This window comes from Ictalurus punctatus, chromosome 13 (genome assembly GCF_001660625.3).
Source record: "Ictalurus punctatus breed USDA103 chromosome 13, Coco_2.0, whole genome shotgun sequence".
In the NCBI taxonomy this organism is placed as follows: domain Eukaryota; kingdom Metazoa; phylum Chordata; class Actinopteri; order Siluriformes; family Ictaluridae; genus Ictalurus; species Ictalurus punctatus.
In genome coordinates, this window is record NC_030428.2 from 22,671,795 (window position 1) to 22,690,458 (window position 18,664).

General features: G+C 38.2%; 1 protein-coding gene across 2 annotated transcripts in view; it reads right to left on the reverse strand.

Annotated features, from left to right (window-relative positions):
• The window catches only part of dock1 (dedicator of cytokinesis 1), a 284,293-nt gene that overhangs the window by 50,430 nt on the left and 215,199 nt on the right, over nt 1-18,664 (reverse strand). For both annotated transcript variants that reach the window (XM_053685217.1, XM_017483522.3), the window contains exons 30-33: nt 10,065-10,143; nt 9,794-9,894; nt 3,230-3,288; nt 1,547-1,695 (exon numbers count right to left, since the gene is read on the reverse strand). In XM_053685217.1, the coding sequence (XP_053541192.1) occupies nt 1,547-1,695; nt 3,230-3,288; nt 9,794-9,894; nt 10,065-10,143 (388 nt within the window). The remainder of the gene's footprint in view (nt 1-1,546; nt 1,696-3,229; nt 3,289-9,793; nt 9,895-10,064; nt 10,144-18,664) is intronic.

Below are 18,664 nucleotides of genomic sequence, written 5' to 3' on the forward strand. Positions count from 1 at the left end.
GCGCACAGTACACAAGCAGAGCTCAACTCACCTGAAAATGAATACTGATGAAGTGAGGAAGCCGAACACATTTCGATTTTAGATGAATACCTCAGAGAGACTGACTTTTATGTAGCGCGTGTTGCACTGGCATGCCAAACATTCCTCTTAGGGACTTTAATTTGGCTTTTAAATCAACTGAAACACTAATCTAATGAATGATCCGGCTAATCGAGGTGTTCACGAGAACCTAAACGTTACCTAAACGGTTCAAGCGCCAACGTTTTGCATCTCACTGCCCAAACAAATCTTAATCTTGACGCACAACTCAGTTAAAAGAAAGGTTTATAGCAAATGATAACGTGTTCTACTTCTAAATATAAAAGAGAGAGAGAGCGAAAAAAACAACAACAGAGGCCTGACGGTTTATAGCTATAGGGAGAAAGCACTGTTTAGCTGAAATCAGAGAGGCAGACTTTCTGTTCCGTCTCCAGCTTTTATGTCTCTTAACACAGATAATGAATAAACAGAGATACCATTAAACCTCTCTTCACACTTATCTAAGAGCTAGAAGATACACGATCTAAGAGCTAGAAGATACTGTATGTGGTGGTGTCGCTGCATGTACAGCCATCGCAGACTTTGTTCATACAGCAAGGCAAGTTTTAAACTAAGTGTCTGTATTGCAACTTGACCAAATCTAATTAGAGCTGACACATTTGCTTGTATATCCACGTTGGTTGTTATAGTAATGACGCAGGTAGGCGTCTGATAAGTAGTGCAGGTAACAGTGTGCTAAGGGCAATGACCAGTCAGGATTCTGAATGCATTCAGCACAGACAACAGCAGTGACGAGAACTGAATAGCTGGACGTTTGTCTTAAGTGTTTCTGCAGGTGCTACATTTAGCCAAGGCTTCCTTCTGATGTCTGATGAGAACATGCTTCATGCACCTAATGATGCACCGACTTATATCCAGAAATCCAATTGTATCCAATATGAAGCATACAAATGTGATTTGAAATGATCTGCCCAACTGGATATTAGGTGATGGGCATTTGAGGTGAACTATTATCCCAAAGGCTTCGGAATAATAATGATAATCGAATATTCTGTGCTTTACATTTGAGAATGCATAGTTATTATGAGATAGTAAATGCCAGCGTTCACCAGGAAAGGTTGCAATTTATTTTCATATAATAGCTATCAGGGCACGAATAATTGTGTTAGCGCAAGCACACAAAAATGCCACACAATTTTGGTTCTTAAATTGGAGACCTTATAGCACAACTTGTATTATTAACTTTGCTCAAATACTGATTCATCTCTATTCGATATGCAACAGACATGAATGCTTTGCAGTTTGATCAGTGAGACGGGAACACATTGTTCCTATCAAAGCTGGCTACTTCTAACTTGGACATGCTTTTTAAAAAAAAAAATATATATATATACACATATATTTATTGTGCCACAGGCCATACAGTGGAAATTGTAAAGTATGGGTTAAGCAGCTATTTAAACGGTGTTATTCTTTTTGTAATGGAGTATTATGGTTATAAACAGACCCTTTGGAAACTGCGCGTGAAGTGGAACTCGCACTGCATCATGTCAAAGAAGATGGGGATAGTTGCTTTTCGCAGCTCAATCTCTGGAACAAGCGTCATCTCCAGAATGGGCCCCACCATCTCAGGGATGAACTTGATCTTGTGTGGACCTGGCAACAATTCAAAGGAGACAAAGCCAAAGTTTTAAAAGAAGCCATGGTATGATGAAATGGCTCCTGCATTGGAAGTGATCACTGCATTTATTTTATAAAAAAAAAAAAAAAAAAAAAAAAAAAAAAAGAGGTCAGAACAATAAACTGTTGGAATCAAAAGGTTTTAGAGACCGTGCCATGCTTAAAGGGTTCAGCTTAACCTATCTATATTATGCACATCACCCAGAGTGCTGTCTGTATTTCACTTTATGAAATACAAGAATATGCATCTGCGTCTTATTTTGTTTATTACCCCTACCTCAGCGAACAGGCTACACAGCTACTAGTCCAAGCTCTTGTTATCTCAAAACTGGACTACTGCAACACACTACTCTCGGGTCTCCCAGCCAGCTCCATCAAACCCCTTCAAATTATTCAGAACGCAGCAGCACACCACGTCTTCAACCAAAGATGCTTGGAAAAACATCTTGTCTATCACATCCCTGTCAAACAGTAGCGAACACTAGCTACTTGTGTCATGTTTTCAGCACACTGAGTGATTATTTATACTCACTCAGTGGTATACACCCATACATACACACACACACACACACACACACACACACACATATACACACACACACATATACATATACATACACACACATACATATATACATATATATATACATATACATATATATATATATATATATATATATATATATATATATATATATATATATATATATATATATATATATATATATATATTATTGAGGGGACGAAAAAAGCCCCACAGCTGTAAGCCCTAATTAGAAACCACACAAAGAGCACTACCTAAAGACGGAGGTGGTAATGAGAAGTAGGATTTCCTTTGGAAATGAGCTTGAAATAGAGATCTCAAGATGTTCTCAGCTCTGAATGTGATTAACAATCATTCCCCTACTCCAATTAGCACCTACATATATAAACTATTCACAGACAGTGTTCTTTGAGAATAAGCCTGTGGCTAATCAGCTGATTTAGATGCAAAAATAAACCTGCAAGTTCAAAAGCTTTCTGATACAAAGGCCCACATTTATAGCCAGTTTCAGAAGAGGAATGCCTTTTAAAAAACAAAAAACAAACAAAAAAAAAGGTCATAAAAGTAATAACCTCAATTAGTACTTTGATACAAATTTAAAGCAATATTGATGTAAGTATTTAGCTATTAAGCTAATGTGAGCCAGTAATTTCTTTATTTGTTGTGTTATTTACATTTACAGCATTTGGCAGACGCCATTATCCATAGTGACTTACAATTATCTCATTTATACAGTACATCTGAGCAGTTGAGGGTTAAGGGCCTTGCTCAAGGGCCCAACAGTGGCAGCTTCACAGTGCTGGGGTTTGAACTCATGACGTTCTGATCAATAGCCCAATGCCTTAACCACTGTGCTAAAGAGCTAAAGAAATGCCTGAAGTAGCTTCAGATTCAAAATAACGGATAACACAGATCTAAGATGAAATTTACAATCTTTAAAAGTAGATTTTGCAGTGAGACTCTCACCCAGGTTGTACCACATGTCCCGGATCTCAAAGCCAATCTGGCGCCTCATGTCCTGATACCTGGAAGACATACAGAAGCATTTCAGAAGCACACAGCACACAGTTTTCTCATCCTTGTCCAAGGCATCTCTCATCCGAGGAGCTGAACAGGGAGACTAAATGATTTCCCTGGCTCAGAAGATTGCATGCTCTCCAAACACAAAGGGCCTCAGGTGTGGTGGCACGAATGAAATAATACATTACAGAACGAATGCCCAAAAGAACATCATATTAACACATTACAATAAATCATGCTAGCTTTCTTTGGTACCTTTGGTACAGGAGTACATGCATCTGTAAGTAATTCAAAACAGGACTAATAAACAAGCTAAAAGACAGAGAAGTTATACATTTGAACAGTTGGTTCAAATCGTGCTTCATAAAAATGGCCTGGCAAATATATATATATATATATATATATATATATATATATATATATATATATATATATATATATATATATATATATATATATATATATATATATATACATACATACTATGAGCTTCACATTTAAATTCTGAAAGTGACCAAAAGACAGAATTCTGAACTGAAACTGAAGACTAATGTGACATCCAGCATCAAGTTCTTTAACCCGTTTGGGATGAAAAGAACTTTAACGAAGCTGGTTTGCTTCTGTTGCAGCACATCCAAGTATATTGGTGTCAAGGCTTGGCGATGGTCATTCGGTCACCATGGTGACAGCTTAAGCAAACTCTACTAACTTTTACGTCTACCATTTGAATAACATTGTTAAAGAAAATATATAAACATATACATATATGTGTACTGTGTATACTGTTTATTGCCAATGCAAATTAAAGGCCCAAAGATAACTCCTTGACTGGCAATTAAATTGGAGTTAAAACGGACCTATTGTTCATAGTTTTTATGCTGCGCATTAATAAACTCATTAATACATTTTGTAATGGTTTAGCTTCTGTAATGGTTAGCAACTTTTCAGTTGAAAACGTGTGGCCGAGTTCCAAATGAGCGTCACAAATCACGTTATTCCAGCACTTTCTCCATCCATCTTCCGTACTCCTTATCCTACACGGGGCGCAGTGGAGCCTGGAGCCTATCCCAGTGAACCCTGGGCACTAGCTGGGGGACACACTGGACAGGGTTCAGGCACTTTCTCAAAAACACAATATCTTTCAAATAATGTCACAATGGGCCGTATTCCAAGTTGGTAACTTCATTAAAGAGTTGGGTTACACAGCTGGTTAAATGGATTTTTTAAAAATAAAATTCAGATTACGCAAACTACTTACATGTCGTTCACACCTGCAAGGTTACCAGATTTTTCTCAAGTAGAAGCACAGGAGCTTCCAGACCACTTCATTTAAACACAAACACTTGCCTTTAAGTGCAATAAACAATAGTGATAGTATAATGAAATAAAAAAAAAGCAAAGTGTCTTTTTTTTTCTTTGCTGTCATATTTAATATGATGAGGTACCTGTAAGAGCTGCACTTATATCAGTAGTCTGATGTGCAATTTCAGTATTAAGTCCTATCTCAACTCTGGATATGGCCCATAATGAGTTACCCAGAAAAAAACACAATCTTCTTCTGGACTCTTATCGTCAGTAGCATCAGTGACACCGGATTGGTTTCTAATTACAAACAACCCTAGTATGTCTTTCGGCAGCAGATCACAAAAAATTGGGTACAAAAATTTCAAAAACATTACAGAGGATAGTCATGACTTCAAAAGTGCCATAATTAAACTTTCAGAGTCTGTCACTGTAGAAAATAATAAGCTAAAATCCTGCCACTGAACGATTATATTTGCATGATCACACACACAATCCCACTCAATTTCCTCCTTCTGGTTAGAGTAACACATGAAGATGTATATCATAATTGGATACATCTGACAAGAGCTGCGCCTGTGTGGGAACCGTGACAACTGTTGACGTCTAGATATACTAATTTAAGATGTTCGTTCAGCCAAAAATTTAATCATCCCTGGTTAAAATATCTGTAAATGGTGTTCATTTAGTGACTTAGGATTGGTAAGTGCATAGCATATACACATGAATAAGTGGCCTGCGTAAGGTCACGTTCACATCCACCTTGCTTATTTTGGACCTTGTGGACAGACATGAACATGCAGTTCTCGCCTGGTTTCCCAGGGTTGAGCCTGACCAGTACGTGGATGGGAGACCACCTGGGGCAAACTAAGCTTGATGATGGAAGTGGTATTAGAGAGGCCAGCAGGGGGTGCTCTCCCTGTGGTCTGTGTGTGTCCTAATACCCCAGTATAGTGACGGGGACACTATACTGTAAAAACAGCACTGTCTTTCGGATGAGACATTAAACCTGACTCTGTGGGCATTAAAAATTCCAGCACACTGCTCGTAACAAGTAGGGTGTCCTGGCAAAACTCCCCCATTTGTCCTTCGGCAAAACACTGAACCCCAAGTTGCTCCCAATGACAAGTTAACACCTTGCATGGCAGCTCTGCTACCACTGGTGTGTGAGTGTGTATGTGAATGGGTGAATGAGACACAGTGTAACGCGCTTTGGATAAAAGCGCTATATAAGTGCAGTCCATTTACTCGATCATGGCATCCTAATAATCCCCATCTCTGAATTAGCTACATCACTCTCTCCTCTCCACTAATAACTTTTGTGTGGTGGGCATTCTTGCACCCTATAGGTGCTGTTACATCATCCAGGTGGATGCTACACACTAGTGGTGGTTGAGGAGATTCCCCTCAAAACCCCCCCCCCCCAACCGCCGTTTTGAGTGTCTAGAAAAGCATTATATAAATGTAACTGTAACCAACATGCCACCCAGGTGCACAGAGTATTGCAAAAATCTTGGGTCAGAGACAGGTGTAGGGTTAGGGTTAAAAAGAGACAGTAACTATACAAGTGACATCTAAAGCAAAAGCCACACTTGCTAGCCAGCTATACCAGAATCGGCTTAACCCTGAATCACCACAGCTACACACACACAGACACACAAGGGATCTGACACTAGATCAACACTCTTGCTCCAAAACACTCAATAAATCTGAGCCAGGCCTGCTCTCTTGTTAATACCCTCTCATCACCATGCTGTCACGTAGTGACATTTCAGAGGACCTGAGGCAATCTCTTGAATTTGCATCCACCATTGATTGCTTTGCCAATAAGCTCGCAAAGTGCCATAATTTATGGTGACAAGGACAGGAGAAATCAAGGCCTTATTAACACAAAAGCGGACAGCATCTCGAGCTTGATCCAAACCTAGGTCTCCTTGTGCTGAAAGTGTTTAGTGCTGACCGGAAACTGTGTGAACCCTAACATTACATGGAGAACGCAGCAATGGCAACCTTTCTGCTAAGACTAAAGGGGAAAAGAAATGCTCCCATAATTCTTGAGATGTTTGGTTTAATTGGGTGTGTAGAATTGTAGTGTGTACACCCAATTCATTTAGTCCCCACTGGTTTTTCCGCTCCCAGTCCATAGTACTAGTTCATGTTTCTTATTTTGTGTTGTGACCCTGTTTTCTGAGACCGCGACTTTGATTCCTGCTTTGCCCCGTTTATGCCTGTTTGCCGATCGCCGACACTTTGCCCGTCTTGACTACGTTTTTTGGATTACGATTTGGATTTCTCTGCCTGCCCTTAAATAAATACGTCTTTACCTGCACCTGCTTCCGTACTGTACTCCCTTATGTCTCGCGACATGACAGAATACTCCGGAACAAAAACAAAACAAACGCACGTCTCCACAGTAAACAACATCCGAAGAGCATGCGCTCGCCAAACACTCGTGCACGTAGCTTGTGTATGCGCGCACCCCCTCATCTCTCCGAGCGCGCTGCCGGAAGTTCAGGTTGTGATATTCACGCGTCTCACTCTGGTTGCTAGGCTATTTGGTCGCCTCATCAAACACGTCATTGTTCAGTCAAATTTATTCGGCCTTTTCACCGAATATGCTTTTTTTCTTTTTTTTTGCTATTTTCAGCCAAATAATTTCAGTTGCCGAACATTCGGTGCACCCCTAGAGTCAAGACAGGAAAATTAGCCGTGCTCTCTGTGAGGGAGGAATGGCATACTCTCGCTCCCCTTTCAATCATAGCGACACTAACCAATCAAGGGCATCTATGAGGCCCTGTATGTGGAAGAGGGTAAATCTCTCTTTCCTCCAAATGTGTTACAGTACCTTGTTATAATGCACGAACAGCAGTTGGTTTCACTTGACTCAGAGGAAACACTTTTGCCCCACACTCTCCAATTGATGGGTGTCGTGTGATATGGGACGGTCACCTAATGGTTGGAAATTGGCCAAAACAAAACTGGGGAGAAAACGTTTGTCCTAATAAATAATAACTGAACCAGAAGAATGACTGACCCATGATTCCCTCTGCATTTCAGACACCATGGCAAACTATTATATACCAGTATATTTCTGGAGTTATTAAAATGCCTGGATTTTAAGGAGACTATCAAACTATCAAATTCTAAATGGGCAAATAAAAAGCTGTCACAAACCACTTCAAAACTGCAGCACCCTGGCACCCTTCCTCAAAAAACACACCTATAGCACATAGCTCAACATTATTCAGAGAGAGAAGAAACAAACAAAAGATAGAAAGAGAAAAACAGTGCTTGACCAGGTCACAAGGACCTGAGTAACGCAGACGCACAGACAGGGATAAGTGAAAATGGAGAAAGAGTCCATAAGATTATATATATATATATATATATATATATATATATATATATATATATATATATATATATATATATATATATATATATATATACACATATATATATACACACACACAAGGTCACTTTCGAGTCCCTAGGCCTCAACTTCTTAATTGTATCTTGTCAACTGTAAGTCGTTTTGGATAAGAGCGTCATTCAAATGAGTACATTTGAAAAGAAAAAAAATGCTGTCAAGGTTGTGTGTCAAAGAGACAGACAATGAACTTTAATTGAGCATATCAGAATCACAGCCAATCTGTTGCCTGACTGGCAGAAATTTTGGCCGTGCAATAAATCCATTTGCACTGAGGGAAGCTTAGCCTAATGTCAGTAGAGTCCGAGAGATCAGAGGATTACATATAACTAGTGAAAGAAGCAGTTTCCCAATTTCCCAAAACCTGTTCATAAGGCTCCTTTAGCTATAATGACACCTACAGAACATCTTTTACGTCATACAGGCAAAACTAACAATCGCCTCAACACAATTATTCTTTAGAAATCTCACATTTTATATAATTTACTCGCATTGGGTTGTGTTGAGAGAAAATCTGTCTGTATCATCAACACAACGGCAAGCGAGACCATTTCTTACACTCCACATTAATGATGCGCTGAAACACCAAACTGATGTGTGGACCAACGGGTCTATAAATATTTAAGTGTTATCCACATGGACTTAACGGTGTGTTTAACAACTCTGGGCGGGAAAAAAAAAACTGAAATGCTGAATCTAATGTGAGACAGTCTTTCTCTGCTTAATAATTCCCTCATCAGTTCATTTCATATGTTCAAAACCGCAGAGCTGCTGTTCAATACAATCAGCCAAAATCATGCAGCTACAATAAAAAGTTGTCAAACTGTGTCGTTTCTAATTATGCAAGGATGAAACTGCTTACATTGTGGTTTCCAGTGGACTAATCTTTGAAAATGAAACCGGGCTCCGTTCATAAACGGAAATGTTCTATGCGCCACGTCTTCCGTTACATTATAGGATCGTTTACAAAAGGGTTATAGGAATACATTGGCATTGTTAAAGTCCCATGGTCTACTTTTAATTGCCTACCGCAAGTCTCCAAACTTTGAAATGAACCTTATATCCTGTGGAGCTTGATGTAAGAAAAGCAGTCTGAATAAATGTATTTAATTTATGGTGTTATTTTCACGTATTTGTAAAAAAAAAAAAAAAAAAAAAAATATATATATATATATATATATATATATATATATATATAGACTGATAAATTACACGATTACATCTAAAAACGTACAGTATGTCACCAAAAAAGTGACATAAGCAGTGCAGAAGGGTACGTTATCAGTGGTTGAATCTCGAATAGTGTTTCATTGAGAATTTAGTGCACTATTTAGGTTCTATAATACCCTATGTAGTGAGCGTATGTAGTAAACATGAATCTCTTTGGCCTAGTGATAAGTTACAGGGAGCTTACATAAAGAAAATGATTCCTGCATGAATAGACAGGGTGAAGATTTTCCGGCGAACCCTAGCTAAAAATATAAACGTCACATCAAACTAATTATCGGCAACAAGAAAACATTAAAGTGGGAAAATAAATGCAAAAAATCTGAAATGATGCCGAGATGATGCTTTCTTGTTTCCTTTCCTTCAGAAAACTTCTCCTGCAGCAGTTTATGATATGAAAGCATAGTGTAGTGCGACGTTCACTCTGCCTGAAGCAGTATGCGGTTATTAATTAATTATTATCCAAGTACTGGGCAGATCTGAAATCCTAGAGAGAAGTGGAGAGTGAAGACTGAGCTGATGCAGATGTAAGAAACACACTCGGTACTCACTTCTGAAAGATTTTCGCTCGTTTGTCACTTGAGAAGTTCTCCAGCTGCAGAGACTCCTGGGTAAGGAAGGCCACGGCCAGGTGGAAGTAGTTATTCCACAACTGAAGAATGAAGCAAGGGAAAGGGATGAATTATTCACGGAGCGATAAAGCACACTAGGATCAAGAATTCTTTTGAGCGTTTTCGCTGAACAACCTGAACACTGCAGTATCTGCCCTCCATTTTACTCTCTCCCCGTATTATAACCCATTTATCTGAAATTAATTCTCACCTGAAGCTCGAAGTTGGTCTGGTCCAGGAACTTCTTGCTCAGCACGGCTGCGTATTGATTGATGGCTCGCAGGAAGACTCTGAAAGATAAGAGACAGACCTCGTTTAGCTTCCGCTAACTGATCTGACACCACGCCACGAGCTGCTGATCACTGCTCCAGGTGACGAGTCTCTCCTCATTAGCGAAGCAGTAATAACCCTGTCTACGACATTCAAAAACATTGTTTTAGCTCATTTCCTGTAATTACAGGGCCTGTCTCCGAGCGAGAGGTTCATAAACACAGCTTGTTAAACACATGAGGGTGTGGAGGGGGGACCCAACACACTGCTATTACTACTCTGGGTGAGAAAGTGCTCTGACCTGAACCACACAAAGGTTTGCAAAAAGGGAGGACATAAAACACGGACGTTAAACTTAATCACTAGCCTTTAACTGCTGCAGTGGCAGAACAACATTAGGAGACCATTAAGAGAACATTAAGACAACATTAGGATGACTACAAATTACAGCTGCACGGGAATGAGATTTCGACCATGTTCTATGCACGGAAATTTAGTCTAAACGAAAAATAACTACATGCTAGTGTTAATGAAGGAAATCAGCTGCGTGCATGACACGTGATCACATGACATACGTGTACCACTCATAAACACCAGTCATTTAAACATAAAAAAAATAATAATAATAATACATCACATGACTTTGGCATAAACAGGAAGAGAAATTCATGCAAAATTTCAAACATTAAGTCTTGATTATGAATGCATTAAAAACAATGGTAACACTATGCTAACTGTCAGTGTGTGTAATGTCACTGCAACCGTCAAGTTGTTTTTCAGCACTTTGTCTTAACGTTTATTTTTTTTTTTTACGCTGAATCATACAACAGTCCTAAACTGCATCCATGTTGTACATGTCATGTCAATAATATTGCTATAATTTGATCCAACATTATATTTTCTATAATTGTGCAATTTTATATCTGAATATTTTTTTGTTTAAAAATACAGTGGATTTTGTTTTCCAAGTATAATATTTAATCCTTTTTTTAAAACTCACAGTATTCCTGCACAAGGCCAGTCCATTTCCTTTTTAATATAGTGCCTCATATTTTACAGTCAAAAAGTCAAAATGATGTGATTTTAAGTGGATATCTTTTGAAATAATTTATGCATGAAAGGGTTAATGAACGTTAAATGAAGGCGTGGATGGGGCGACATTTGGATATAATTCACTTTAATAACAGCTGACACAGTCTCGGGGGCTTTATGCTGTGCAGGACCGTGTTCAAACTTCTGTTTGAATGTGAAATGCGTTTTAAAATAATGTAATAATGAATGTATAGACAGATCAGTAACATTAAACCAACTGAAAGGAGAAGTGAATAACATTGATTATCTTGTTACAATGGCACCTGAGCCAAGGGGTGGGATATATTAGGCAGCAAGTAAACAGTCAAAGTTCTCAAAGTTGATGTATTGGAAGGAGGAAAAATGGGCAAGTGTAAGGATTTGTCTGAGCAACTTTGACATGGGCCAAATCGTTATGGCTAGATTACTCGGTCATAGTATGTCATATACACACACACACACATATACATATATTAGTTACACACATTAAAATTCACTGCATCACAACTTCAGTTCCTAAATAACCCTGCAACTGACATCTGTCTGTACACAGAACCTTTTCCTGCTCACAATGTAATCTTAAATTTGACAGAACACTAAGTCCTGACCTGTAACCTCAGATCAGCTAAAGTGATCATTACATGCTAAAATGACACTTCACAATCAGTTCAGAAAGATGAGCTCCAGCATGACAGCCCTTAACCTGATCATCACTCCTGACCCCACTGCACACCAGCACCATTATTAAACACCTCTTTCAAACCACTTACAAAGCAGAGCTCTGCTACTACAAGAGGGGGAAAAGTCACTACCTGAGAGCACATGAAGATGATACTGTGTCTCCACTATAAGAGAGCGTGTCACTAATGCCTGTGCTTTTAGCCATAAATAAGTTCCTTCCTCAATCCTCCATGTCAAACACACCGCCTGTCTTCACTGGAGCTGAATAAAAATAGTTTACAGGATTTGAGAATGTAAACAGAGCAGAAAGGCTCTAAATCAGCCTGTAATTTAGCATGAAGGCTGGGATGACAGGATTGGGATGAATATGGGATTGCCAAAAATAAACAAAGATGCTCAGTGCTGCTGTAAAAAAAAATATAAAAAAATAATTTACGGAAAACTTAAATCTTCTGCCTGGTTCATGGCGAAATGTCTGCTGTTTAGTTATTCTGAAAAACGTTACATCTGCAGACATGCCAAATATAAAATATGCTATTAATATTGATAAATATAACCTCAGTTCAAACAAACAGTAAACAGAAAATAAAATTTGCTATAATTTTACAAAGGGAAAAAAGAACACTTCCAAATATAGGCATAACACCATATAAGGTCTATCAGACATTTGTGTAAATGCTGACAAGTAATAACCGCATATTGAAAGGTTATGAAAAAACCCCATAAAAACAACAAGCATTACAGATACTGTACTGTTAAGTAAGAAATAAAACACATGGACGCATGATTTAAAGAAAAATAATCAACAGGGTGGTGTGATGCAGACCGATGTGAAGCATTAGGTTTAGATTACATGCAGCGTTCTGTATACAGGTCTCTGTGAATGAGCGGTTACTATAGAAACAACATTATTATGAAGGAATTAATATAAACCTGTGGTTTGTCTTGCAGCGCATACTACGGTCAGAGATGCTGTTATAGAAACGTAATCAACACCTTCTGACCAGTCACATTCGAGAGTTCCACAAGAGTTCTGGTAGTGTGTTCTAATGAACAAATATTTAATACATTATGCAACTTGGTATTAAGGCATGCAGCATGTACAGTATGCTACTAAATAAATGAGCATTTATACATAACTAGCTTATTAGCTTGATTTAGTAATTAAATACGTGGTCAGCATCCCTGCTCCAGGACACACAACTTCCTGTATGACGCAAAGCTTCTCTTCGTACTGGTAAAGATTTATAAAAATGCTCGGATTTGCGCTATAGGAGTGCAGATCTCCAGGATGCTGGTTGATGACCACTGACATGATTTACACATTATTCAGCTCCAGTCTTCAGGCTCCAGACCTTGAAGGCCGTAGTGCCTGCAACAACTGAGTAGTTAATTCCAGTACTCGACTTACGCTCCACTAAAAATAATAATATATAACGAATAAAATGTATGTGAAACTACTAGGACTGCCTTTTATTGCAGCTGATTACTAGCAATTGAGGTACTTCAAGTGTGGAGCGGTATAATGAGGGCCAGAGAGGATTGATTCTGTGAGGGGGAAGTTCATGTGAAACTTTAACTACACCAAGAGAGAGAGAGAGAGAGAGAGAGAGAGAGAGAGAGAGAGAGAGAGAGAGAGAGAGAGAGAGAGAGAGAGAGAGAATATCATTAAACCGGCAGGCATGTACAGTACAACTGGTCCTTCAGACATCTCAAGAGTAAAGTTTAAGATGACATTGCAGCATATCTATACCTGTAATATTTACAATCATGTGAAAGTCCTAAAAGTGACAAGATGACTTCATAAAATCATCATAATTGTAAATTATATGAGGGTCTACTTTTTCCCCCTTTTTAAGCACATTGCTCATTATCATCTAGAAACCATGAGCAAATGCATTGTCTATAAGAAACAAAAACAAATAAACAAGCAAACAAATTTCTTTATACAAAATTGTATGCCTTAACATATACTTTAAACAGGACAGAAGCTATTGAAGAAAAAACATCTGAGACATTTAACCTTGCTGTGACCTTCACCCTATTTGGATCGATTCCAAAATCGAATCAGTTCATCTGTTGGTTATGGTGATAATTCCATAGAAATCCTACAAACATTCAACCACTCGCTAATGAGAATTTCGGGCAGATGCAAGGACGGACATCCCAAAAACATTAGCATAATTAAATAATAATAATAACAACAAATAGTGCACTAAAATTCAGGTACAAGTATATTAACGGTTAATATTGCACATCCCGATCATCTTATTAGGATGTATTAATCCAAACTACCAAAAGCACTGTAAATAATATGATCAAATAAGGAGACAGACATTTGATAAGCATGAAGGACTGACCAAATGCTAGAGGCGCCGTTTTCAGTTTTGTAGAGATGTAAACCCATAGAGGTGGGCAGATATGATGGGATTGAGAAGGCACATGTGGAATACAGTACAGTTGTGCTTGTAATGAATGTGAAAAAGGTGGATTATTTATTAAATAAAAAATGCTTTTTGGAGGAAATATCCAAAAAAAAAAAAAAAAAAAAAAAAAAAAAAGCACACATTGTAAGCACACATTGTCCAATCAAAGTATAATTTACACAAAAGGAAAGAGCACAGAAGCACAAGTTTTGGTGTTCTTTTGGTTTGAGCGAAAGAATCACAGCTTTTCTGTTTACCATGTCTGGTACGGACTTGAGACACTTGCAAAGCTAAGAAATCAGTAATGCAGCTGCCTGTAACAGTTTGCTCCACATCATTCTTATCATGCCATTGATGAGACCTTGTGATAATGCATTTCTCAACTCGAATAGTTTCATTGGCAAGCTATTGATCGATATTAAATTAGCCTCTCGTCTAACATCACCCCCCACTGTCACTGTACAGATACACCATCACATTAAGGGACATACAGAGGGCTTTATGTTCATGAAGTTGGCAGCGTGACTAACCACACCTCTTAATAATCCCAACACAAATTTGACAAATGATGCCTCTTCTCACGAGGTTACTGTCTGCAGCAATGGTAAAGAAATTAGTTCTGGCAAGCCTATATGAGTCAATGTCACACAATACTCTGACTTATTACTGCGATCACTTTATGATCACTGAGTTCCTAACAGACAGTATCATTTCAGACTGTAACCACGCATCCAAGACACACACACAAACACATTACATCCAACCTGTTAAATATGATTCTCTCTCTCATTCTCATTGCACTGGCTCTTCCAGTGATAAACTACACTCATTGCTCTAACACACTGCTCGGCTATACTACATCACTATTGTCAGCGATCATGACATGGAGCATCACGCTGTGCAAAACAAGTCTATTCCTTCATCGCCGTCATCAGTCAATAAAAGTTCAGCAGGTCAAACAAATCTCTCTGCTAATGATCGCACCATTTCTATTCCTATATATTCTTGTAAGCCAGTCACGTACAGTCAACAAATAGACGTACTGCGCACTCTCACTCACTCCCTTTCTCTCTCTGACCAAGCTAAATAGCGGCCTAATACTCTGGTGCTGGTTATACATGTAGGCGCTGTAGTACTCAGACTGAAGCTAAGCAACCTGAAAACAATTTGCGTGCGTTTTAACACCACTGAACTGGCTTTCATCCAATGGGAATGAAATCAATTTTGAGCTCACTCTTGTGTGACAGTGATGTGATGCAACATATCGGCCACAAGTCATTCATTTTTATTCAGAGCTGGTGAGTTCCGGTAACCGACGACAAAGCAGCTTTTAGTGATGCGACAAAGCTGAGCGCAGTTGAACGTAATGCTAATGAGAGTGAGGGGTGAGAGTAACGTTATGCAATAGAAGCGAGGGGCAGTGAAATGTCTGCTTTACCCTACGGAACATTATCCATGTTTTTTTTTTTGCTTCCACATATTCGCTCCTACTTGCAGATCCAGTCGGTGAGTCTCCGTTACTCCCAGTAGGCAGTGTTTGATTTACGGGAAACAGGACAGCACTAGTGTTTTCCCCGTTCTATTTAGGTACATCAAACCCCCTGAATCCTGTAAAGTAGGTTGCAGAAATCATGAAAAGGGACACTAGCAGACAGTGATGCACTGCACAGATATATATTATACACAAGCTTCCTTCCAGAATTGTTTTTAGAACTATGGCATATTTTTGAAATAACATTTAATTTTTTTTTTTTTTTTTTAAATGTTCTGTAGTTAGCTTGTGGGGATAATCACACTACCAGTGAGCTCATGGTAACTGGCAGCAAACTAAAGATAGGAAAGCCAAATAACGATCATTATAGACGAACTTGAGTGACATAAGGCGCAAAAAAAAAAAAAAAAAAAAAAACCCAAATCGCATGTCTTATCTGAGTGCAGGGCGAGAGTGAGACCGCAATTTCCAAATATTTGTAAATGTAATAATAAATGTAACTACTATTACAAATACTAAAATCTTCCATACAGATAAGAACATATTCAAGACATATTTGTACGATTAAAGTAACAGACTAATAAATAAACAAACTGAGAAGTATGCTCCAGGGAACCCTTATACTGTAGGTAGAACTCAACAACTGAGGGTTTTCTCATCAGGGTTCCAAAACGAATCATATTAAGAAGCTATAATAACCTACGCAAAGAACCCCATGGAACGTATGAACTAGTTTTGCTTTTTTCTTTCTTTTTCCTTTGGAATACTCAATGCAGTATTAATACGAGCCCCCATCACAATCTTCATAGTCTTTCCAAAACCATGAAATAATCCGCAGTTACACTGGATGCAGTTTTAACAGACAAAGGTTTCGATCATATTTAGAAAATAAGTATGCAATAAAACTTATATGATGAAATGTGTTCAGTTTCTTGTCACCACAGTACTCTTTACCTGGCTGCTACCGCAATAACTGCTATGTCCACATATGGTATAAGCTAATCTGCAGAATACTATGTCACAGTATGTTATATTTATAGTCACAGTATTTTTTATTTTATTATATTCTTATTCTTTTGCACTACCTGTCATATCAAACATTTCCATACTAGAACTGTGTACTGTTTGGCACTACACTGTCACTTACTGTGCCCATTATCCTGTTTTACTAGTTACTGTACTGCCTTGTTTGCACACGTTTGCACGTGCACTTTATGTAGAATATGTAGGTCTTTATTTAGTTCTGCGTTGTCACATGTGGTCAGTGTGTTGTTTTCTGTAGCACCGTGCTCCTGGAGGAACGCCGTTTCATTTCACTGCGTACTGTACCAGCTGTATACGGTTGAAATGACCATAAAAAGCAACTTGACTTGGCTTGACTATGCATTTTTGGTAATAATGTAGGAATGTCTGTGAAACCAAGCACACTGAATATCTTATATAAACTATTATAAACTATTTCGTTGACATAATTGTTTTGTAAATATTTGCACTGCACGGTAATTTTCTTCAATAGTACTAGCTAGTTAGCAAGCTCTCATTTACTTGCATTGAAAGTATCAGTGCAACTGAGTGCATCCCAGCTAGCAGCCTGAATATCCTGAACTATCAGTGCAACTATAAAACATGTCATTTTTAATAATGAGCTATGTTCTTGCGATAAACGTTTTTCCTGCCAAATCGACAGTTACTCAAAACTGCTTAATTTATACAATTAAACTAATTATAAAATTTAAACACTTAAAAATAAATAAATAAATAAATAAATAAAAGGGTTTCCAAAACAGTTTAATGTGCTTCCAACACTGACACCAACATTTAGTATAATTGACAAAATTGCTTTCATGGTTGGTGTCAATTTTGGAAGCATGTTTAAGTGTCATTAGACAATTTATTAACCTTGATATATGAATGGCTAATTAGTCTGTTTTTTTTTTTTTTTACCTCAATGGTGTGCCCAAAATATAAGAGACGCATTTTCAATACAAAGCAAACGATGCGTGTTAAACAGTGACTGAACAGAGACAAATAGAAGGCTTTCACATAATCAGAGGCTGGCCTCCGATCAGTCTATACCAGTATAGACAAAAGAGTCCATTTTCTTACTGAGAAAAGGGAATAGAAAGAGAAATCTAAGGAACTAGAGAGAGGAAAAAAAGAGGAAACGAGCCTGCAGTGAACTCTAATAGGTAGACAGCGACAGTAATCTACTCTGATGTTATGCAATAAAATGTTAATAAATGAAGTGGTAGGAAGCTTTTAGTAGGAAGGACACATGATTGCATCTGGGTCAGGACGAAAGTTGAAATCATCTGCGGTCGAAGCAAAGACAAGACAGAAGTGTGCTCTCCTTTTACCTTTTATCAAGATGTCAATAAGAATGTCTATATGGATGTAACTTGTGTGTTAAAAATAAATGAACAGATAAATAATAGAGTTTTCTTAATTTAGCACTAAATGACTACTTTTCCTTTTAAACTCTGAGTGCTTGGGTTTATCCACTCAAGCCTGAACCCAAGCACTTAAGAACATCCTGATAGTCCTGATAGTCTTTTACTCCAGTCATATCATTCGATTTGTGCTACACAGAGCAGATCGGTATGATATATTCACTAGTCGTGTTCACTTGGACATGGACAGAATACAAGCATGTGATGGTGAAGATCTACCTGAAGGTGCTGAGGCGTTGTACAGAGAAATAAACAATCAATCTCCTCCATGTGATCAGTTAAAGAGTTCATCCACCTATCCATTCGTGATCAGGATGCGATTATTATCGAATCAAGGCACAGTCAACTGTCCTCTAAGACCATGCTCATATTCATGGGTGATCCAAAGATAACTGGCTCATGTGTGGATGTGGTCAGATGT